The 25001-nt window shown below is 33.6% G+C and overlaps 3 protein-coding genes across 4 annotated transcripts; 1 reads left to right on the top strand and 2 right to left on the bottom strand.

The window, feature by feature from the left end:
* The first annotated feature begins 2348 nt into the window (after positions 1 to 2348).
* LOC125577302 (indole-3-acetic acid-amido synthetase GH3.17-like) lies at positions 2349 to 9870 on the top strand. The gene is made up of 4 exons (XM_048738632.1): positions 2349 to 2972; positions 4783 to 4884; positions 4978 to 5813; positions 6303 to 9870. Exons 1-4 carry the CDS (start codon positions 2677 to 2679, stop codon positions 6884 to 6886), a joined length of 1818 nt encoding a protein of 605 aa, XP_048594589.1. The 5' UTR covers positions 2349 to 2676; the 3' UTR covers positions 6887 to 9870.
* A 2844-nt stretch (positions 9871 to 12714) lies between these two features.
* LOC125577301 (60S ribosomal protein L27-3) lies at positions 12715 to 13342 on the bottom strand. Its single transcript, XM_048738631.1, has one exon. It carries the CDS (start codon positions 13234 to 13236, stop codon positions 12829 to 12831), a length of 408 nt encoding a protein of 135 aa, XP_048594588.1. The 5' UTR covers positions 13237 to 13342; the 3' UTR covers positions 12715 to 12828.
* A 2407-nt stretch (positions 13343 to 15749) lies between these two features.
* On the bottom strand, positions 15750 to 23673 carry LOC125577300 (Fanconi anemia group D2 protein homolog). 2 transcript variants are annotated; one of them, XM_048738629.1, is made up of 31 exons: positions 23051 to 23673; positions 22545 to 22968; positions 22211 to 22462; positions 21921 to 22133; positions 21710 to 21841; positions 21494 to 21623; positions 21360 to 21406; positions 21182 to 21283; positions 20990 to 21097; positions 20727 to 20869; positions 20529 to 20623; positions 20351 to 20429; positions 20202 to 20250; positions 20046 to 20126; positions 19702 to 19797; positions 19522 to 19625; positions 18927 to 19383; positions 18701 to 18742; positions 18411 to 18615; positions 18197 to 18330; positions 17872 to 18052; positions 17552 to 17787; positions 17383 to 17478; positions 17174 to 17269; positions 17056 to 17088; positions 16819 to 16947; positions 16655 to 16715; positions 16512 to 16567; positions 16376 to 16432; positions 16182 to 16302; positions 15750 to 16047 (listed from the first exon to the last, which is right to left on the bottom strand). In XM_048738629.1, the coding sequence occupies exons 1-31, from the start codon at positions 23386 to 23388 to the stop codon at positions 15905 to 15907; spliced, it is 4440 nt and encodes a 1479-aa protein (XP_048594586.1). In that variant the 5' UTR covers positions 23389 to 23673; the 3' UTR covers positions 15750 to 15904. The 2 variants fall into 2 exon arrangements, with proteins under 2 accessions (XP_048594586.1, XP_048594587.1); XM_048738630.1 differs by lacking the exon at positions 23051 to 23673 and having other exon boundaries at positions 22211 to 22452; positions 22545 to 22668.
* Positions 23674 to 25001: the final 1328 nt, after the last annotated feature.

Genomic DNA, 25001 nt, shown 5'->3' with positions numbered 1-25001 from the left:
CTCCAACACCACTCTATTTTTCACTCTAAAATAGAGTTTAGAGTAAAAAATGCTCCAATGGCACTCTATTTACCACTCTATAATAGAGTGAAAAATAGGTTTACTCTAAATATAAAGTAATTTGTTTTTTTTTTGTTCATCTCTCTATTTTTTACTCTAAAATAGAGTACCATTGGAGAAAATTTAAACTCTATTATAGAGTTACTCTATTTTAGAGTAAAAAAATAGAGTAAGCCATTGGAGATGGTCTAAAGGAATTCTGGACCGGAGAGAAGGTCAAATGCATTTGAAGTCATTCCATTTTTCTTAGAAATAATGTGTTGACTGTGAATATTTTATTTTAGAAAACAAGCTCAGGTTTAGAGAGTGTACTACACTGGGCACTGGCAGCAGGCCCGTTCCTCCCTTAAGGCAACTAAAGTACAAGCTTTAGGCCACATAATTTTTTAAAAAAATTTAGGCCACATCTTAAATTTTGTATACAAGCATTTTTCATTTATTTTAGTTGATATTAATACCAAAACTGCATGATCCTCGTTTTTTTTACGAGTTTCCATTTTCTAATGTTATAGCTATCAAAATGACATTAAAAGAAAATTTAATTTATTTAACAAATAAAATAAACTTTTCCCAGCCAAGACTTTTAAAAAACTTTGACCTTCTCGATGGACACACATAATTTTATCTTTGAGACGATGTTTTAAAAAAGACAAAAAATTTCTAGGAAGGCAACGTTTTTTTCAAATGCTATAAGCCACCTAATTGTTTGGGACGGCACTGAGTGGCAGTTACAATTTACGTAAATGTTTGGAAATTTAAATTCCATATATTGTACACTAAGTTTTGTAATCATGTTATTATAATATACTAAGTTTTTTGTGGACTTAATAATCACACAAAAAATTGTAGAAATTATATTATCAATTCAGAGCTATTAAAATAAATTATTCTTTTGCTTTTGAAATATTTAATAATAAATTTAATATTAATTTTTTAAATATGATAAAGTTTTTTTCTATTTTAATAAAATATCTTTTACTACATAAATTTTTTGAAACAGTCATATATACATAAAACTATATACATAGATTTTTATTTATTTTAAAAAGATTATGATGTTAATATTTTTGGATAACATTGTATAGAATTCTTTTAGATAATGATGATTATGAAATTAATGAATTTTTTAAAAAATTATGGGTAATTATATATATTAACAAATCTAATTTAATTATTTATTAAAGTTAATAAAGACTTCAAAGGCACTAATTTTAACGTAAGAGCAAAAAAATCATTGGCATAATATTATAATATTTTTAAATTTTTTGGCAACTCTTTTCAGAAATTATCACAATGAGTGATTTTGACTATCTAAAGAAACGTATTTTAAAAGATAGATGATTCATTTTTTCTTATGTGATATATATATATATTAAATAAAATAGAGCTGATTAAATATTACTAAACCAAATATAATATAAATAGGGTTTTAGTGATTTAAACCCCCAGCTATTTTTAGATCAGATGGAAAACTCCAACTAAACTTCATGTTTTTAAACCTCCAACTATTAACCCGTTAATGTCGTTAACATTCGGTCAACAAAATCGTCTTATATGAACGGAGATCCGTTAAACTGAAATGCCGCGTTTCATTTAGTTACAGAAACAACACGAGATGCTTAAAATCCCTTGGATTTTAGCGAGTTAAACCCCTAACTATTTTTAGATTGGATGGAAAACTTTCAACTAAAACTTTATGTTTTGAACCCTAAACTATTGAAATGTTATTGTATGTAATCCTCCATCAATGGTGCCGTCTATTCTGAACAGAGACCCATTAAATTGAATGTGATGTTTCATTTAAGCACGTAGATGTTTAAAAATAACACGAAGGGTGCAAAAACGACGTGATTTTTTGAACCCGATTTTAAAATCCCCTCATGCGACATAACTCCCAGAAATCCCCGACTCAAAAACCCCCAAATCAGTAACCCTAATTGCGATAAGACTTCTGATTCTGAGAGTTTTGACTGATAGTATAGATTATTTCGAAATCCACATCTTCTTTTTCTGATCTTGTAATATATGTTTTCAAGTGTCATTGAGCATATTATATTATATTTTCATTTAAAATCTGATTAGTACACTAATATGTCAATATAATTTTTTTAATATACATATATATATATATATTTGTTTCAGATATAAGTTTCAAGAAAAACTGAATAAACAAATATATTTACGTGTATTTAAAACTGATCAGAAACTGAAAAATATAATGCTAAAAATTGGAAAAAATTCCTTATTTTTCCTTCAACAAATAATGTATATGTTTCCTTATTTTAAAAGATTTTTTTTTTACTTCCATGTTTTCGTAATTGTAAAAGATAATTTCCTTGTTTTTTTCAACAAATAATGTATATGTTTCCTTATTTTAAAAGATTTTTTTCTTACTTCCATGTTTTCTTGGATAACAAATTCGAATTTACTTGTTATAACAGCTAAAATCGAAATTATTTAAATATTCTTATATTCATCATTTCCCAAAATCTTTCCACTACTTTACTATATAAGCCATATCTTGCCTCCCTCTGCTCGGACACCCCCACCTTTGAAGAGTATCTCTCAACTAAAAAAAAAAGTCTTTTTTCTTAAACTTATAGTTGCAACAACAAAATGATACCAAGTTATGATCCAAACGATACAGAGGCTGGTCTCCAGCTTCTTGAGGATCTAACCACAAATGCTGATGCAATTCAACAACAAGTTCTCCACCAAATACTCTCTCAAAACTCAGAAACCGAATATCTCAGGTCGTTTCTTGATGGAGAATCTTGCAATATTCAAGAAAATTTCAAGAACAAAGCCCCTGTGGTAAATTATGAAGACATAAAGCCCTTCATCCAACGAATCTCTGATGGAGACTCATCCGATATCCTCTCTGCTCAACCCATCACTGAGCTTCTCACAAGGTAATTAAATGACTTTCTGAATATGTTATCTATATAAATACAAAGAAGATATTAATTACACACATGATGTTATCCTTATGTCACCACCATATTATGTTATCCTTGAAACCTTAGAACAAATAAAAACTTATTATTTACAAATCTTTTTTTTTCATCTTACCACCATATATATGTTTTTCACAATAATTTTAACAAGTCAGTTTTTTGTTTGAGTACTTTTTTATTACAGATTTAAGCTTTTCAATATTTAAAAATCATGTTAGCAAATAAATACCAAAATGAAAATAAACTAAAAGTCTATACATATATATTTCTACATGATTTTAATTAACAATGTAACACAAAGAACGGTTAGATATTGTTATGTGGTTTTACATTACATTCCTATATAACTAGATAATAGTTTGGGATCCGCGCGTCTAAAATGTGAGATTAGTTTTATTTTATTTTTCATAAAAGATATTATTATAAATAAATTGTATTTTTATTTATGGTATTCATGAAAATTGTATATAAAATAGTACTTAATTTAACAACTTAACCCGTTTTATAAATTTTTGTATGGTGAATACTATCATTTGGCCTAATATTATACGAACAATATAAATAGGAGAAATTTTATGTTTACAACTTTCATGATATCACTTTTCATCTTTACCACCAATAAAAAAACATTTTAAAAATATCTTCTTCATTAATTGACAAAAGATTCTTATACATTTGTTATCTATATTATAATAATTCATTATTTAAATAAATAAAAAATAAAAAATATTTTTTATGTTTAAATAAATAAATAAATAAAATTATGTTTTATTTATTTCTTTTCAAAAAAAAAATTATTTAAAATATTTATTTATTTATGGCAATATCTCATATAAATATTTATTTATTTAAAATAAAAATAAAGAATTTTGGTCTATAATTTTATTTTAATTTCTTTATGAACTGATTTTAGTATTTATAAGAATACAGAGTCAAATGATTTTTATAAGATTATGTACAAAAAAAAATATTTATAATTAAATTAAAAGTATATGAAAAAGATATGCAATATTCTTGTTTGGTTTAATTTTTAATTAATTAATCAATCATTTTCTTACAAATATGCTCTTGATATATTTCATGCTGGTAAAAAATATTAATGTCTTAACATATTATTCTATTACGATAAATTTTCATGGATGGTACACTAAAAATTATCACACATTAAAGAGTTTAGATAACTATTTAGCATGTACAGTAAAAACTGTATAAATTAATAATTTTAGGACTATGATATTTTATTATTTCATATACAAAAATAATTTTTTTCACAATATTATATATATATATATATATAAAAATATTATTTAAACTTTATATATTTTATTTTAATTATAATTTAATTAGAATATTTGATGCATTTTATGTATGTTAAAAATGTATGATAGACTCTAAATTCGTTAATATGTAATTAGATAAAATAACACCAAAATATTGAATAAAAATTAGAGATGAAATTCATTTGAATACAAATTAGAAATAAAATCCTTTGTTTATGTTATAATAAAATTTATATATGTGGTAATTATTAGTTTATGATTTTAATGGGACCATATATTTAGTTAAGAGTTTTCTAATTAAATATCATTATATTATTGTTTATCGAATTATGTCATATTTATACCGGTCTGATTTGAAGCCGGATAAATTTATTAATTTATGGTGTTTATTAATTTATTGAGTATTAGTTTATAAACTTTCTAATTTATATAAAATTAGGGAAATCTCTAAAGTTCTTGGTTATTGGATAAAATATATGATGCAGCTCGGGGACTTCGGGTGGAAAACCAAAATTTATGCCTTCTACAGCTGAAGAGTTGGATAGAAAGACATTTTTCTACAATATGCTTGTGCCCGTCATGAATAAGTAATATTACTACTTTCTCAATTTAAACCAAATCTCCTTACAAAAATCATAAACATTGTAGTTCTAATGGATTAAATGTGGGTTCATTTGTAGGTTTGTGAATGGGCTTGATGAAGGAAAAGGAATGTACCTTTTGTTCATAAAACCAGAGATCAAGACTCCTGCTGGTCTACAGGCACGTCCTGTGTTAACCAGTTACTACAAAAGTGAACAATTCAAGAACAGGCCTTTCAACAAGTACAATGTCATCACTAGCCCTAACGATGCCATTCTTTGTGAAGACAGCCAGCAAAGCATGTACTGTCAGCTTCTTTGCGGTTTAGTCCAGCGATCTCATGTCCTAAGACTCGGTGCTATCTTCGCTTCCGCCTTTCTTCGAGCGGTCAAGTTCTTGGAGAATCATTTCACCGAGCTGTGTGCTGACATTAGAACCGGTACTGTCGCTAGCTGGATCACTGACTCGGGCTGTAGAGACTCGGCTTTGTCAATCCTTAACGGTCCTAACCAAGAACTGGCTGATGAGATCGAGGCTTTGTTCAATGCGAAGTCGCGGGAAGGAATCTTGAAAAGGATTTGGCCTAAGACGAAGTATATTGAGGTGATTGTGACCGGATCGATGGCTCAGTATATTCCGACACTCGAGTTTTATAGCGGAGGTTTGCCTTTGGTTTCGGTTATGTATGCTTCCTCTGAGTGTTTCTTTGGTCTCAACATCAATCCTCTGTGTAAGCCATCCGATGTTTCTTACACACTTCTTCCTAACATGGCTTACTTTGAGTTCTTGCCTGTTGATGATAAGTCTCATGAAGAGACTCAACTTGAATCGCGTTCTACGGATGATGTTTCCCTTACGGAGAAAGACCGTATTGTCGATCTTGTCAGTGTGGAAATTGGACGGTACTATGAACTCATCATCACAACATTCGCAGGTCAGTTATCTCTTGACATTTTTGGTTCGTTCCGGTTTAGTTAGGGTTTGAAAAACGTACACCAAACCAACAATTTGCATTTGGCTCAGTTCGTATTAAATTCATTTTTAAAAACATAGTAGAAACATAAATAAACACATTAATGTTATTTTGATTAATATTACATCTGGTTGGTAAAATTAAATGTATTTTGTATATATTTTAAATAAATATATAAATCTATAATATGGAGCAATGTTTTATTTTCAACACACCTTAATGTGTTTGGAAAAATATTAATTACAGTTTGATATAAGAGAAGGTTTAGCAAGGATTCACCTAAACGTTGTACTAAGAATATTTGTTATATTTTTTGAAATAAAACTAATTTTGAAAATGATTTAAGTTTTCACGTTCAGTTTATTTGGGTGTCTAAATGTCCACCCCTAATTATTTAACGTAATGAGAGTAACGTGTGACACAAGTAGCCTTGGGATCTTTCCTAAACAGGTTTATACAGATACAGAGTTGGAGATATCCTAAAGGTGACAGGTTTCCACAACAAGGCACCCCAATTCAGTTTCGTGGAGCGAAGAAACGTTGTGTTAAGCATCGACACAGACAAAACCAGCGAAGAAGATCTCATGAAGGCAGTGACACAAGCCAAACTCAACCATCTCCAAGGTCTCTTCTTGCTCACCGAGTACACGAGCTATGCGGACACGTCATCAATCCCAGGGCATTACGTGCTCTTCTGGGAGCTGAAGCCACGTTACGACAATGACCCACCAAAGCTAGACAAGAAGATGATGGAGGACTGTTGCTCTGAGGTGGAGGATTGTCTGGATTACGTGTACAGGAGGTGCAGGAACAAAGATAGATCAATAGGGGCTTTGGAGATAAGAGTGGTGAGTTTGGGTACTTTTGATGCCTTAATGGACTTTAGCATCTCACAAGGATCTTCAGTGAATCAGTACAAGACACCAAGATGTGTTAAATCTGGAGGAGCTCTTCAGATTCTTGATTCCAGAGTTATTGGGAGGTTCTTTACCAAGAGAGTTCCTCAGTGGGAGCCACTTGGTTTAGATTCATAGCTTTACTCTCTTCTCCTTACTAAATGAATCTTGCGCTGCGCAATGGTTGTTGTCGTTCTTTTTCTTTTATTTTTTTGATGAACACAAATCGTTCTTTTTGTTTACACAAGTTTTTAAGAGGATTTGAGAATCCTCCAGTGCAACTAGAAATTAGAGAACTTGAATAATGATATAGCTCAAAGTTATGAACAAAAACTACGGTGAACCTTAAAATTCACTTCTCCTTCTAGGACCAATCAAAGTATCACGTAGATAATTAATTAAAAATATTAAATTTTTTAAAAAGTAATTAAAAAGGAATAATGCTAATTTTAACAACGCTGACGTCGACAGCTAAACCGTAAACCCAAAATCTTAAATTTTCAACCCTAAACCCTAAATCGTAAATCTTAAACCTAAACTCTATACCCTAAACCCAAATTCTAGACCCTAAAACCAAATTGTATTCTCTAAACCCAAATTCTAGACCTTAAAACCAAACCGTAAACCTTAAATCCAAACCATATACCCTAAACCAAATCCTAGACCATAAATCCAAATTGTATACCTTAAACCCAAATTTTAGACTTAAAACCCAAACCGTAAACGCTAAGCCCAAATCTTAGACTTAAAATCCAAACCGTAAACGCTAAACCCAAACCCTAAACCTAAACGCTATAAGGTTTGGGGTCTAGGATTTAGGTTTAGGATATATGGTTTAGGTTTAGGGTTTGTGGTTTGGGTTTAGGGTTTACAGTTTGGGTTTAAGGTATACAATTTGGGGTTAAGATCTATGATTTGGGTTTAGGGTTTGGGTTTAGAATTTAAGGTTTAGGGTTTATAAATTAAGATTTAGGGTTTACGCTTTAGCTGGCGGCATCATCATCGTTAAAATTGACGTTATTCTTTTCTTTTAGTTATTTTTAAATAAATTTAATATTTTTAAATTAATTATCTACGTATCACTTTGATTGGTCCTGAAAAGAGAAGTGAATTTAAAGGTTGAACATATATTTTGTTCCAAAGTTATTCATTTAAAAATTTCAGAAGTTATGAAAAACCCGCAAATCAAAAGATATTTTTATTTTATTTTTCGTAAAATATATTTATTTTTATTTTAGTAATTCAATGCTGGACAAATAAAGTTTATCAACAACATTATTTCCTAGCTAATAGAAATAGAGTTATAAGAAGAAGTCAATCAACTTCTTCAGTTTTGCTTTCTTTATTCTGAAGCTTTATACTATCTCTCTCTTGATTCTCTTTTTTCGTAACTATTCAAATCTTCCTAGGAAGAGATCCCTGCCAAGGCGTACATTTGATCGGTTTAATCTTGAGAACTCAACAAATTGTCTTTTTAATGATTGATCCAACATGAACGAGAGATGCGAGATTGTTAGCTAGGGGTTTAGTGGGTCGATTTTGTGTTTCTAAGGGTCATTTTGATGTTCTCAACAGTGGCGGACGTACGTGCCCCCGGTTCATTTTTTGTTTTCTTTAACCAATTATATGCAAATGCTTTCTAACTAACTCAAATTATATGATAGCGCCCCCAGCTAATTCAATTTCTAAGGTAGTACCCCCAGCTATAAATCCTCCTAGATCCGCCACTGGTTCTCAACATAAAAATTAGTATCAGAGCTCAGGGTCACGGTAACATTTTGAGGTGGATAAATAATAAATGTAATTGTAGATGTGATTTATCTTTCTTTGTAGAATAGAAATATACTGCCATAGATTGATGTCTTTTATGAGATTAACCAGGAAGTTCTACGGAAGAATACGAATTCCAGCATCATTTAGTCCCGAGTCAAAGAGATCAACTGATAAGAAAAGACAATTGACTAACCAACTGATTTTGAAATGAGATAACTTTAGACAATATCTTCTTATCAAAGTCTTTACCATACTGAGGTTATCTGTAACCTCAAGAAATTAATTGGAACTTGACATCTTGGTGAAATGACACAGAAAGAGTGTTGGTTGACATGGTTCCTTGGAATTTGACTCGTGCATATTCAAAAGTGTGAAATCTGGTATGTTTCTGTTGTGTTACACATGAAGATGAAGATGATGTGTACCACATCTACGTGGACAGAAAGAATTATTAAGCGTGTGATGTAGAGAGTTCTTATCAGTTCATCTTGAACGTGATTAACGAACTAGAAGATAGTCATATCACAAACTGGAAGATGTGGTGATGCTATTTTTTAGGAAAAGGTAAATTGCACTATAAGAAACATTGAAATCATATATATCATAGCTTAGACTTAGGGAAAAAGTTAAATTTTTAGCGTAGTATTCTCATGGAGACATAAAAAAGGTTTTAGAGTTTCAGAGGTGAGTGAACTGGAGACGTGATCAACTGGTATGGTCACGCAAAAGGGTAGATTAATAATTGGTTTGTTTCAAGCCGTGTGTAACGTTCAGTAATTCAGATTAAATAAATATGTGTAAGATTGTTTAACTGATTCTTAATAATAAGAGACACATGGCTTCTAGTCCCTTGTGTTCTTCCTGGTTTTGCTTAGTATAAACTTTTCATTTGGTATCATAGCAGGTTGCCACTTGGATTTTCTATCCACATACATGTTGAGGTCCTATGGAAGTCTTTGAAACCATGAGAGAACTCGTAATTCTACTGAGCCCCTACATGTTGGATGAAGACAGTTTGGTCATTGGAAGGCTTGTCTGAGACATATAATCCGTGGATTAGACGAAGATGCTTGGAAAGTGGTTTAACTCAGATGGACTGCACCCACCATTCACATGGAAGTTGATAGGTCTCAGAATTTACCACTATTAGGATATATTGTAGGCCATATATATTTAGAGTCCTTATTATGTACTTTGCGTCTGTTTTAGATTATTTACAAGTTTAGGTGTGTTTTGGAGTACATCGAAGATTATGGAGTAAAATGGAGCTTGAAGAGAAGACAACTTGTAGTTTTGCAGAGATGAGAGTCGAGATATGATGTGAGCGTCGATCAACGCTAGTGCGGTTTGACAAAACCGAAGAAACTTTCAAGAAACCCATGAATGTGTTAAACCTATATATATATATCTATTTTACAGCCACTATTTAGTTTAAGTTTTTTTAGAGAGGTTTTTGGAGAGAATATCAGACCTCTTTTGGAGATTGATTAAACCTCCAATATTTCTTACCTTTTCTTATTTCATATTATGATTTATGTTTCTACTATAATATCTGAGTAATTCACTTGTTAGATCTAGAGATTTTCTAAGATTTTGATGTATTTGTTATTTGATAGATATGATACGGTAATTATTTTTAATTAAGAAAAAAATAAATACTAAATAAATTGTGACCACTAAAAATGTATTCAGCAATAATCAGATTTTATAATATGAAAACAGAAGTTTTTATAAATGTTTCATGTCATGCACGTAAAATAGATAATATATATATGAATGTAACTATATATATACTAGATTTTGACCCGCGCTTTCAAAGTGCGAGATTTTTTTCTTATTTTAAATAGACAAGTATTTTTTAGTTATAAGATTATGTGTTTAATAGTATAGATACATTTTTGTTTTTATATCTTAAAAATATTCATAGATGTTATAAATTATTCAAAAAAATGTAAATTTGTCCTCATATAATTAATTTTGAAGAGTTAAACTTTTTTATAATTTTAGTGGATTATTTTTTAATTTACCTAACTACTATTTTGTGAAAAATATTCATATAGCTCCCCTCTAGTTTTTAATATTTTATTAAACTTAAACCTATAAAAAGATCAAGATTTATCTTCATATTTAATTAACAACCGAAAATATGTTTTGTCCAAAAAAAAATTGTTATGTCTTATAAAAATGGCATCACCAATATTTGGGGAATCTAGTTCAGCATATTCAAAAATATATACTTGATAGATATTATGAATCAAAATATAGTTATTGATCCAAATATTTGCGGATATCAATTTAATGATGAGAAATTCGGTGTGATTATTTTGGAAACGTATATTATATATTTTCTACTTTCTGATCATGTTTTAAATGAAATTTAGATTGTTTCCAAAGTTAATATCTATCTTTACTACTCCCTCTCTGTTTTCGAAAGTAAGATTTTCTAGAGTTTTCATGTTTATTAAGAATATAATAAATGTTTACAATTGAATTTACAATTTATTTTTCAATACACTTTCCAATAACTATTCACCAATAAAATTTAATCATTTCAAATATTCACAATTAATGTTTCTCAAAAGTATAGAAAATTTATTTTTGTAGAAGAAGAATAAAATCTAGAAAATCTTAATTTCGGGAACGGAGGAAGTATTAACCTAAACCTAGAAGAATATTCGTAGTCTTTATATACTATTATATATTGTGTTTTCCCTATATTTTATCATACAAATCATTTATTCTCCTTGTATTAGATATTTTAGTTATCTATTAAAAAAATAATGGATTTAGATGAGAAACTTAACATAATATCCACTTAGAGTATAATTTGCAAAAAAAAAAAACTATATGCATTACAATGTACAGTTTTGATATATGATGTGAACGCATACACATACAGGATAGCACGTATAGTACACATTTGTAAGTCTTGAAAATTTTAAGGGCAAAATGACTATATGCATTACAATATACGGTTTTGTTTCTTGGTAATGAAAGCTTAGACACATTTGTAATGCCTAAATGCGAAAGAGAAGTGTGTATGAACTCAATAACAATCCGATTGGTTTTGAAACTTATGTAGGTTATGGACTTGTGGTGAAAGCATTCACGAACTGAGATCCTATATGTTTAAGTGTGTCTTGCACAGGGCTGTACATATATGACTTGAGATAGTACACTTAATATGGGCCCACAAATTATATCTTATTGGTCCGGTTATTGCAGAGAATACGTTTGATTTTTTCTTTGGAATATTCTTTTATTTATTTTTTAAGAAAGAAAAAAAGTCAGTGGCATTATAATGTAATTATTTCTAAAAAAAATAAGGGCAAAATACTAAGAATGATTATGTTTTAATAGTATAGAATATAATATATATATATATATATATTATATGTATATATTTTTTCAAAATATTATTATTGCAATGGTGAAACCAGGTTGAGCCATGACTCATGTATATTGCTGGTTCATCATCCGGTGCGGTTTCCAAAACATAACCCATCCATGGCTTTTTCACATACTCTCACGAAAGCTATGTTTCTCATCTCACTTGTGGAAACTCAGTTCTGAAAACTTAGTTGGACCCTTAGCTCTGGTAGCTAATAGCATTGCCGCTTGATTCTCTGGTGCCCTTTTGCAGCTGCATCGTCTCATAGCTTTGACACAGCAAGAATACATGCAGAGCGTGTGATATTGCCAGAAGTTAAAAGAACATCCATCCATGGCCTTTTTTCACATAATCTTACAAATATGTTTCTTATCCTCATGTTTGGTTTCCATCCTACAGACGGGAACTTATCTCTGTTGCAGTTCCAGTTATGGTCGGAAGCCGTCAATTTATTGATTCACAAGTGATAATGGTGATTTGTAAAAATGAGAAACATTTGTGCTGCTATGAGTCGATTAATCTTTTGAGTCAGGTATGTGACATTAACAGACAAATAATTACAAAATAATTGGTCGTTGTATACAAATTCAGTAACTGATCAGCATTAACAAAAGCCACGCATTTGCTGGTTTTGTTTATAGAACCAAACACAAGCTTTAGAATCAAACACAAACTGAGTGACTAATGTTCCTGATCCTTTTCTAACCGAGATTTAACCAATCAATATGAACTAACATTTTGTAAACTTGAGCAGATCATTCAAAGGAAATGAACATGTAAATAATCAAAATTAAAAAAAAAATTCCAAGAAAAGATCTTTCATCTTCCAAAACAAGATCAACATTGTTCAACAGTAGAAACTAAAATGACGCTGAAAAATTCAATCAACAATTAAAAAGAGAAGATCAAAACGTCTTCAGAACCTGAGCTTGGTGAAGAACCACCTGTTCTTGCCGGTCTTGAACCTCTCCTCGAGCTTAGCCTTAGCCTCCTTGAGAGCCGCCACCTTCTTGTCCTTTGACGAAAGAGCCTCGAGGGTCGCCACTTCCTTGAGATCCACGTCGAGGGTGTAACGCGTAGGCATCAGATGCTGGTAGTTAACTACCTTGATGAAACACTTGACCCTAGATTTCTTCGCCGTCTTCTTGGCCGAGTCCTTGCGGATGACCTTGCTCGGGTACTTTTTGAGTCCGGCGACGAGGCAGTGGCCGTAAGGACGCTCACGGTTTCCGTCGTCGAAGGAGCGGATGATGACGGCCTTCTTTCCGGCGTATCGGCCTTGAAGGAGGATCACGGCCTTGTTCTGCTTCAAGAACTTCACCATTTTGCTTCACTTCTCTAGATCTCTCTCTCCCTCTCTCTCCTATCGCCGCTAGAAACCCTAGGTGGTGGCGGCTTCAGTGAAAATTCTAGGTTTAATAATTAAAAAAAAAAAACTCAATGAAGGAGGAAATAACGGGAGAAAAAAACCTAGCCCAGTGAAAAGGCCTCATGGGCCGATAAGTTAGACCCATTTTAATTTGGGCTTTGGGGTATGATTTGTAGTTTGAATTTGGCGATGCATGTGGTTTCGAAATTATGGTGATCAAAATCTTTGTAGTCCGTTTTAGCAAATAAAATGTTGACATTGTCCAAATAAATACTTATAGCTCCAAAGTATAAAAAAATTCTCGTCTGCTTTAGTTCTATCCGTTATTTGGATATTTTAGATGTATCTTTCTACACCTATCTTTTTTTTTCTAAAATCAAGGAAATAGCTTTGTGTATATAACTAGAAATAAGTTACTAGTTTTCACACTAAAACCATCTCCAATGGAATTCTATTTTTTTTCTCTATAATTTACACTAAAATATAGTAACTCTAGTTATAGTGTAACTTTTGTTCAAATTGTGTTACTCTATAATAGAGTTATTCTATTATAGAGTAACACCATTAGAGCAAAAGTTACACAATTATAGAGTTACTCTATTATAGAATTACTCTTAGGGCATCTCCAATGGTGCTCTATAATTTTCTCTATAATTTCCACTAAAATAGAGTAACTCTATAATAGAGTTAGTTTTGCTCCAAGGTTAACTCTATAATAGAGTGGAATATAGAGTAATGTTGTTTTTTTACTCTATATTTGGAGTAGAAAAGCAACATTGCTCTATATTTCGCTCTATTATAGAGTTAACCATTGGAACAAAACCAACTCTATAATAAAGTTACTCTATTTTAGTGGGAATTATAGAGGAGATTATAGAGCACCATTGGAGATGGTCTTATAGAGTTACTCTATTATAGAGTAAAATATAGAGGATGTCACTTTTTCACTTCAAATATAGAGTAAAATATGATATTCCTCTATATTTCACTCTATAAGAGCATCTCTAACCTCACTCTATTTTTCACTATAAAATAGAGTTTAGAGTAAAAAATGCTCCAATTGTATTCTATTTCTCACTCTGTAATAGAATGAAAAATAGGTTTCTCCAACTATAGAGTAATTTGTTTTTTTTTTCATCACTCTATTTTCTACTCTAGAATAGAGTACCATTAGAGCAAACTCAAACTCTATTATAGAGTTACTATTTTAGAATAAAAAATAGAGTAAGCCATTGGAGATGGTCTAATAGAGTTACTCTATTATAGAGTAACATCATTGGAGCAAAAGTTACACTATAATAGAGTTACTTTATTTTAGTGTAAATTACAGAAGAAAAAATAGAATCCCCTTGGAAATGCTCTAAGCGAGTCTAGTTCTAATTCTCAATTCATTTTGGTAAACATATTCAAATTGAATAGATAAAATAATCATTCATCTAGGAGTAACATTAAAAATATAAAATATATATATATATATGTTATCTATTGTTGAATGAAGATATTACGGCTGAGAGCATCTCTAAAGGGACTCTATTTTTTCCTCTATAATTTACACTAAAATAGAGTAACTCTATTATAGAGTTGAATTTGCTCCAATGGTTCACTCTATAATAGAGTTACTCTATAATAGAGTGAAATATAGAGTAATCTTATTTTTTTACTCCAAATATAGAGTGAAAAAACAAGATTACTCTATATTTCACTCTATTATAGAGTAACTCTATTATAAAGTGAACCGTTGAAGCAAATCCAACTCTATAATAGAGTTACTCTATTTTAGAGTGAAATATAGAGAAAATTATAAAGTGTCATTGGAGATGGTCTGATAGATTGTTATTATACCCGTTATATCCACTTCAAGTTCAAATAAGTTTAACTGAAATAACCAAACTACCCTCATTTTATTGATATTTTATATCCAAACTATCTAAACTTACCCACAAACAACTAAAAATACTTGTTAGATATAGTTCACAACGGTTATTTTATTTTAAAATAACTATGAATACAATTTGATTTGGATATTTTGTGTCCAAAACATCCATTTTATCCATAAGTATTCAAACTAAGTAATATATTTGATTTATAAATTTAACTTTAGGTAATAATTTAATTGTAAGTATTCTTAAACTAATATTTATATATGATATTTTATGTTTGGATACTCATGTGATTCACAGTATGGGATCAGGTTCGATATCAGTAGTTTTTTGGATATTGCAGTTTAGGACACGTTCAAATATTTAGTCCGGGTCTAATTGGATTTGGGATACTGATTTTCGGGTCAGTTCATGGTTGGTTTTTCGGGAGCAAATATTATACACAGCCCATTGGTCAATGACTAGACTAATTGCAAATATAAGTTTTGTAGTGATCAAGATAATGACAAAAAATCTATAGCTTCAAGATTTCAGCTAATGGGGGCATGACCAGTAACTTGGAAAAGTAATGCAATTTTCTTATAGATAAAAAAAACAAACAAAAATAACTATATATGTGTTAAGTATAGTGTGAGAAACAAACATAAGTTTTTTTTTGTGTTCATCTAGATCCAATCTCACTGAGCTACGGAAATTAGGAAGATAAAAAAATGATTAACGTAGAAACTAAGTTATTAGCAATCTTAAGGTGACGAGGGAAGTTCATCCGCTTCCATGGGATCTTCTCCTCCGGACATGGTTTCTTCTTCTACCTCATCTGTTTCGTTATCTACATAAGCCTGCGAACTCACTATTTGTCCTCTCAAGTCCTTGTGTTTCAAGCTACCTGCAAAGTACAAAATCGCACTCAATAGTGTTTAAATGCTATTGAATATTAGAGAATCTATATAAATGATTTGCAGCATTCAGTAATGATTGAAGCCATCGAGATTTCGAGATTAGCGTGCAGTTATGTCGTACCCATCCAGAAGTTGGAGCCGCGTGATGTTGTATGGAGAAGAGCCTTCACGTGAAACAGAAAGCGCTCTAAAGATCGCTTCGTTGCTGGTATTTTGCTGGTGATGGCTGTTTGTTTCATACCCTAAAAACAAACTCACATAGTCATTTCATCTTATATCTCTAACAAGGAAAAAGAAAAGGTTTCTGAAACTAACCTTAGCTTCAGAACAAAGAGTCTGTAATGTTCTTGTAGCCTTTTGGAGATCTTTGACCTAATTCAAATGTCAGTTGTGGAGATCTTAGTGGGCTGAGAGAGAGAGATAAAGGAAAAGGCGAAGAACACCAACTTACCAGCTGGATGACTAATTCGTTATGATCTTGAATATGTGCTTCCAGGAAATCAAAAACTGCACATTTGTTGTTTCAAATGTCTAATAAGCCAACAAAAGGTCAGGTAATTCAACTCTTGTGTGATAAGATGGAAGATATTATACCTTTTAGAAATGAGTCCACATACTTCCCACCATACTTGATAGCCATTCCGTGGATTGTAACCTGTTTAAGTCATTATAACACCATCATCATTGCATTATATATGACAGTTTTTGCACAAGCAATGTGCCTATGCTAATGGTACATGTCAAGGAAAATCCGTCACCTTATCATGCGAGCGACACAAGTTGACTAAAGACACTATCACATTTACAGTCTTCTGAATGTCTCTTAAGTGTGCTTCGGTAGCTTCAGATTGACAGTTTTGCCGTTTCTCTGAGCTAACAACCTTCACCTAATCAGGATCCACAAGGTAGAACAGAAAAGGCGAGAAATCAAATTGTATGACAGAGAAGGTAGTAAATCAGTGCAGAATCAGACAGAGCGAAGATGGATAACTGACCAGTTTGTTGAGAATTGCGAGATTTTCTTCATGCTGCATAAATCACCAGCAAAGATGAGGTTATTAGTCTATTACAGGAGACTGGAATACATACGAGATATCTAAGAATTTGCCTTACCAATGTCTTGTACCATCCTCTGAAAGTCGCTGAACATAGTGTAGGGAATTCATGATCATGAGCATCCTCTTCTCCTGTTGACTTGGATAGAGAGGCCTAATGCAATCAAATTCCGGAGACAGTGCGCAAATGAGTTAATTTATATGACTTGACGTAGGATGTAATAGTCAATCAAAGTAAGGCCAGAGAAAGATTTTTTTACAACGTACCTGAGGCAAAATGGTACAAGCAAGTTCATCGAGCAAATCAGATGTGGATCCACTGGTTTCCAGGTATATTCGCAATATGTTCTGCACCATTTCACCCTGCGGAAACCCAATATTGAGCGCGCTACCGTAAATTGTGATATCCTAGAAATTTGACACAAGATGATCATACTTTGTTCTTCAAACCCTTGTTATCAGTAGTTTCATCAATCCATTCATGCCTGAGAAGTTTCTCAGCAGAAGTTCCCAGTTTGGCATGCAGGCTGGGTACAAGACCCTGAATGGGACCGACATATCTGTTCTTAGTAACTTCTTCAGATACCTTACCAATATATTTTTGTGCAGAGGTCACCACTAATTGTAGAGTTAGAAGACATTCGAAGGCCAGATCAAACGAGAAGGAACAAGCTGCAGCAACATTTAACAGTCTTAATGGGAGTTAAAATAAGATAAAATATGACAGGGAATAATAGGTAAATCAAAATAAATTACCGTTGTTTAAAATATCTTCAAAGAAACAATAGACGCCAATAAACAAGTAGTCCTTTGTTCCAGGTGAAGGGAAAGGTTGCAGATCCGCGAAGCTATCAACTGGAATGTCGGTAGGCTGGAAGGCTTCCAGAAGATCCAGCAGCAGCGATTTGTCTGTTTCGAACCCAGGGAGGGTCAACATCTGTGACATAACGTTAAAGTTTGGGAACTGAAGTTAGCATACTTGTATGTTAAGTTTAAGAGGAAATAAATGCAACCAATATCGAACTACTCAAGTTAGGAACCACATGAATCACAAAATTGGTATCGGATGAGATATAATTACCTTGCTGAAACAGAATAAAACTTCTTTGCACACCATTGTGTAAATCAGAGATTCAGAAACTACTATATTGGATGTGTTCGGATTTCCCGCCTTAGCAAACTCATCTCTCCAAATAGTTTGAGGAGTTTCCTCACCTGTTATTATTTAGGTCAAATTAGAACAAGCTACATCAGTACCTTTAGGTTGAGTAAGTTGAGATCTCTACTTGTCATACCTTTTATCAGTAAGGACATTGCTGTATTCAAATGCATCCTGAGGCTTGGAAAAAGTCCTTTTATTTGACTGACAAGTTCAACCAATTTGAACCCCCCTAAATATCCTGGAGGGCTTCCACGTTTGAAAGGAAGTAGTTTACCAGGAGGAACAAGACTATCCAGCTTGGTATGAAGATCTTGTAAAAGATACAAATACAGGGGTAGCTAGCACAGAAAACAAGAAGAGGTTAAGATCCATTTCTCATATCGAGAAGAATTTAAAAGAATAATTTGCTATTTATCTCGGTACCTCAGCTTTATATTCAGGGTTTCGTATATTTTGGCTCTGCACCTGTATGCGAAAGTCCATAAATTCCAAGAAAAATGTAATAAGAAGTCTTTATAACACCCACAGTTGATACAGATATTAAAAACTCAGGCTAAAATTAATTGTGAACTCAGTCGGATATTTATATAAAGTATTTGTGAAGTAGATATCAATATTAACCCAGATTAAAAGGTTTCACTAGGCTGACCTTTGGAAATTTTAGGATGGAAAGGCATTGAGGAAGAAGAGGCCTGAATTTGAATCTTTGGGCTGCAAGGGCCGGGGAAAGTTGAGGAATCTTTACACTTAGAGATTCATCACCAGAACAAGTTTCATGCATTGACCCTGACGCTATCCTGCCATCTAACGATGATGGGGAAGGATTTTCATGTAGCTGTGTTTGACTTGTAACTACTCCTGCTTTCTTGAAAGCGTCCAAAATAGTTGGCTGTCGCAAGTGTTCATCAACACTTGACTGCTTTGATTTTTTCAATTTATTTTTCATGTTTCCCTTGCGTTGGGAAGCATCATCATCTTGTAGTTTCCTCTTCTCAGTTTTCCTCTCTGGATGGTCAGTATGTTGGCTTGTGGCTGAATAAGGGTGGAGCTCCGGTAGAGACTGAGGAGATAGCGTAATCAAATTGCTCAATAAGCTTTCCAATAATCTGCTTCACCAAGTATTAGTTTCATCAGAGTTGTATATAGAATAGGCTTTATGACGCCTAAAAACATCTTTAACAAGATTGTAAAACACAACAGCACATTACGAAGCTTTGAATGGTGACAAAGTAGCATGAACATACATTAGATTTCTGAGTCGCATCAGAAGCTTTGTTGTCACATCCTTTTCTGTAGCCTGACTAATGCAGCCATCCCTTTTGTCAATTTGGGAACTGAAGGCGTTAAGCTGCAAAAGATAGCAAAAACATATGAAAAAGTTGTAGCACAGCAATGATGCAGAGAGACAAGGTCATGTCACTCACGAGTTCTCGTATCCAGTTTGCAGCATAATATAAAGAGAGAGAGAGGATTTCTCTCTGCTTTGTTGTCAGAGATTGCCATCCAGCTGCGGCAAAGTACTTTGACATTTGAGAAGGTAAGCCAAAAAATTAGTTAGGAGGGACAGTATTGACAGGGTTAAATATGAAGACTTTCAGGCTTATTAAACATTTTTACGCAGTTTGGAATTTTCAGGCTTCAAATTTAGAATTTTAAACTTCCTAACAAACTTCTTCTACAGTCATGCAGAAGTCAGAGAGCAGGTCGAAACTTGTCACTAGTTGAAAGCATTAGCGATATGATTCTTGAAAAGAACACTGCATCTCACCTTGGAAGAAGGAAGGTGCAAAGGGCATCCGAGCAGAGCATCAATTCCAGCAAGGGATCCACCATTTGTCAATCTCTCAACCTTGTTAACAATAAAATTCATGCTTGTTTTGGTTTCTAGAAATAGTCTCGAGTTTCAAGGGAAGGAAAATCTTACAGATGATAGCAAAAGAAAATTTGAAGGAAGAATCTGCAGACAACAAGACCTGCAGGTAATGGGATCTTTAATTCAGTCATCAGTGATTCAGTTGTCAGAGAGAACTGTTTTAAATTAATCAAGAGCAAAGAAAATCTCATAAAACCAACTCTGAGGATGAAGATGCCAGGGCCAAAATGTTCAAACAGATTGGTGATATACTACCATCCAAGTTCATCCAAAGATCCCCTATACGATAATTAAAAAAAAAAGAACCTCAATCCATACAATGCTTAGAAGAGATTCAATTAATCTTAAGTAGAACCATGGTCAGTATATGTATTACACCTTCTAGTCCAGAATATGAACTCTTATTAGCCATTTCTCCGTTTTCAAGATCGGCCAGAAATAGTGACTCAAATTCTCCCAGATGCTTCCCGATCCTGAAGAACAGTATAAAATATCATCCGCACGAGAGCAATAAAGACTGTGTAGCTTTGAAAACTACTAAACAACATAGCCGAAAAAAATGACTGAAATCTTCACCACTCCATAATTTCTGGCTGAAGTAGTTTCTGGCTGAGAATGGCAGCGAACTCATCATAGAAAATAATTAGGGCTAAGTTAGACTGTCTGCAAGAGTCTACAGATGTCTTTAAGAGCTCCAAAATCTCCCCACAATCTGAAACCTGCTAAATGACAAATTTAATGGATATCCATAGAAAATGCAACAGCTAAACAAGAGTAACTCTTGGAAATCGTGGTCGGAAGATCATTTCACTCAACTACTAGGACTTGCTCGATCTTACCTGAGATGATGAACAGTCCGGAACACTGGTTGCATCCCCAAGTGATGAAACAATCCTTAGAGTTCCAACTAACCCCATCTTTTGGTACTTGAGATCTGGATGACTAATCTGCCGGTATAAAAGTAATACAAATGAAAGTGAGCTGCCATCAACTTATATTTCCTAAGAAAGACGGTGAGATAATAACATTACCTGCTTCCTTACTATCATCATAAGTTCATTCGAAATTGAAGATCGAAAAGAATCAGGACTTGCACGAGCTGATAGTGCGAGGAGACTGAAAACCTCATAGACCTGCAATTGTGTTTACTTAATATACGATATATTTTTTCATACAATACAAGGCATTTTATAAAAGATAAATGGCCACCTTATGCAAATTTTCCACATTAAATCCCTCCAAGTAGTCCAAAATACCTATATCACACGAAATAATCAGAAATTAGAATAAGAAAATCACATGATCAGCGTAGGGCGTATACACAAACAAGTTCCAGAAAATACCATTTATGTGAGAAGAAAAGGGAAGGAGTTGCTGTGCATATTTTTTCGCCAGAACCGTCATCATCTCTAGGACTGAACTGACCTCAAATTTGTTATCAGATCCCACATGTGTCACTAGGGCACCTAGTATCTGCAACCAATGCAACTTAGAACAAAAGTTGACTAATCATGCTAAAAGTTATTATACCAGGAGATGAAATGTTAGCATCTTCCTACCTCTTGTCTGGAATAATTGTCAGCAAACCCTTCAAAAAGACGAGTATAGATATGCGAGCCAAACTCCCTTGCTTTTTCTTCTTTGCTTGACAAGAGGTGTTCAGCCAAAGAAATAAACGATCCAAAGTTATCCTAGAGAAATGAGCCTGGTTAATTTTGCAAAAGAATAGTCCCACATTTTGCAGGAATCAAAAAATGTTGTGATGATCACCTTCACAAACTCTTTATTGCCACATATACATTGATCAAGCAAGGCTTCTTGTATGCATCCATCAACCACTTTCTTCTTAAATATCTTCTCGATGCTCTTCCTGATGGGATCCCCATTCATATACATGAGAATAAGCAGCCATACATCGATTACCTTGAAATCTCGAGGTTTCTCCAGACCATTCAGCTCCTTTATGATTTCTTGACAGAGTATCTACAAAAGAACATAAATTGGCGCCAGATAATGATGACAAAACATTCTTAAACTACTACAAAACGAAACCTACTTACATTCTTAAACCGAAGGCTTGATCTCAAAGCATGGAGAATAGAACCTTCTGAATTATACGCAGGTACTTTTCCTTTGAGTTTGTTTTGAGAAGCACAAGGTTGTGAGATTCCGGTGAACTTCAACTTTTGGCGTATCTGAGAGATTATTCTTCTAACATTTGCTTGAGTAGCAGCAAGAAGCAAGAACCTAAGTAGATACGGCATATGCTCTGCGTCGATTGTTCTAATACATGATATCGCTACTGTAAGCGCCTCCAAGAAAGAAAGAAAAAAATGGCATTCCATCAGTATCCGTGTAAAATGCATAACCTTTAAAGCTGACACTCTCTCTCACCTGTTCTTGCAATTGATCATCTAAATTGAGGTTAGAGAAAGAATCAAGAACTGGAACAACAACAGAGGAATCCTCCTGAAGCATCTTCTCTAGAGAATCAACCACAGCGCGAGAGATGTGATCCCCAATAATCTCCGGCAACGATCCAATGATCTCCTTCTTCAAGTGCGGAGGAGAGATCGATAGAACTTCCATCAGCTTATCGGTGAACACATCGGGATTAACAATGAAGTCGAGCCAGCGGAAATGCTTGATGATGAGGCGAGCAACATCCTCCTCAAGGGAACATCCCGAAACGACGTCGAAGTACTCAGGAAGCTTCTCGAGAAGCGTTTTTTGTAGATCAAGCTGGATGGGGGATACAAGGAGGAGGTTACGGACTAATGACTCGTCTCTCTTTGTCGATGAACAAGTGGAAAGCACTCTACAGTAGATATGAATCAAGCAATGGTTACAGAGTGTGAATTTCAGTTTTTAATTCCCAGGATTCGGGTGGAGTAACTGACCTACGAAGATTACTCGGAGATTGAATGTACGATGAGAATCCAGCTACGAAAACTGAGCGGAGATCACTGACGGAGCAAGACGAAAAGCGAGTCGTGAGATGGCGGCGGAAGGCGTGGAGATCGGAGGGGAGACATGGAGGACCGTACGGGTTGTTCAGTGTGCAGCCAGCTTCCGCTAGAATCGCAGTCATCTTCTCCACCGCGTCGGGTTCATCGGCGGATTTCTTTTGCGCCTGGGGGAATTTGGGAGGCGGAGCAGCTGAGGAAGACGGCGGAGGCGGAGCAGATGAGGAAGATGGCGGAGGCGGTGGAGGCTTTTTGCGAGAGAGAAACACCATTTTTTTCCGGTGACGATTTCGCGGCTTGATTCTCCGATTGACGATTTAGTGAAAGATGTTTTGTTTTCAAAAATTTTGGTAAACCCTGACGAAGCAAGCGCCAATTTTGTCAGCAACGAAGCGCCATTGTATCATTCACACCGACACGCGATCTGTCTACGCAAAGGTAAAACGGCATAGTGTGTAACTAAATACATGTAGAGTTTTAAACTATTTGCCGTTTAGCCTAACTACACTAGCTAAAGATGATTGGGAAGCCATGTTCTAAAACTAGTCGGCTTAGCCGATTAATCAGACAATAATTGCTAGGCCGAGGGTGAGCCTGGCGAAAACCACCAATTCGGTTGAATAAATCGTTGACCGCATAAAAGCCTTCAAATATTTAGAGCAGCTCCAAGTTATTAATGAGAAGCCCAAACCCACTCAGATTTGGAAGTCCCAAAACTCTGAAAACGGTCATCGAAGCTGGCATCAGAGAACAAGTGGCTCTCAAAGCGATTGAGGTTTGACACATCTCCAACAAACTTCAGATCGCAAATGTGTTTACGAAATCTCTCCGGCAAGAACCCTTTCGAAGTCTACGAAGCAAACTTGACGTGTGCCTTCCTACCACGCAAAGTTTGAAGGGGCCTATTAATGAGAAGCCCAAACCCACTCAGACTTGGAGGTCTAAAAGCTCACTTGAGCAAAACGACACAGCTGCAAGTGCTTCCTCTTCAAGCAGTACCTGCGAACAAAACAAGAAGGATAAAGTCAGTAACAGGAAAGCAATGCAGGCGTCCGTAAAAGCAAAAACAAGCTCAGCTCCAGCTCACACTATCACAACGGCAAATAGATTCCAATCCCTAAGCGATGAGCTGGCGTAGACATCTAAACCTAATTATATCTCTATACAAAGACTTGTATTGTATCAAAACAATGTAAGAGAGTTTAAAAGAAATAAAGTTTACCTCTTCACCATTATAATCCCTCTTCGTTCACAAGTGAGGCTTTAACACAGTTTCTAGAGATTAAAATAAAGAAAATAGAAAAGGTGAAACAAGTTTCTCATTAAGGTATTTCAAGAACTCCATCAGCTACTCATACTGCCTCCTCTTTATTGATCTGACTTTAAAAAGAAAAATTAGAATTAATTAACTAACTAAATTTTACTCCCTCCGTTCCTGAAAAAAAATTCTAGAGTATTCACACATATTAAAAATATAATAAATATTTACAATTAAATTTATTATTTATTTCTTTATACATTTTCTAATAACTATCAACCAATAGTGTTTAACCAATTCAAATATTTTTCAATTAACGTTTTTTTAAAGTATACAACTTATCAACGTTAACTACTAAAAATACTTTAGAATTTTAAAAAATATATTATTTTGGAACAAAAAATAAATCTAGAAAATTCTACTTTTAAGAACGGAGGGAGTATTAAAAATGAATATTTTGCCATTTAAAAAACCCAAAAGGATTCTTAACCGATGGTGTTGTTCCGAGAATTGAAAAAATGTAGTCGTGTAATAGGTAAACCGCCTAACCAATTAATTGGTTTAAACCAGCCTTGGTCCAAATTCACGGTTACATATCTATTTATCCAGCTCAATTATATTTTATGT

Source organism: Brassica napus, chromosome A8 (genome assembly GCF_020379485.1).
Source record: "Brassica napus cultivar Da-Ae chromosome A8, Da-Ae, whole genome shotgun sequence".
Taxonomy (NCBI): Eukaryota; Viridiplantae; Streptophyta; class Magnoliopsida; order Brassicales; family Brassicaceae; genus Brassica; species Brassica napus.
Note: the sequence above shows the minus strand (reverse complement) of the source record. Positions and strands in the feature narration are given on the sequence as shown.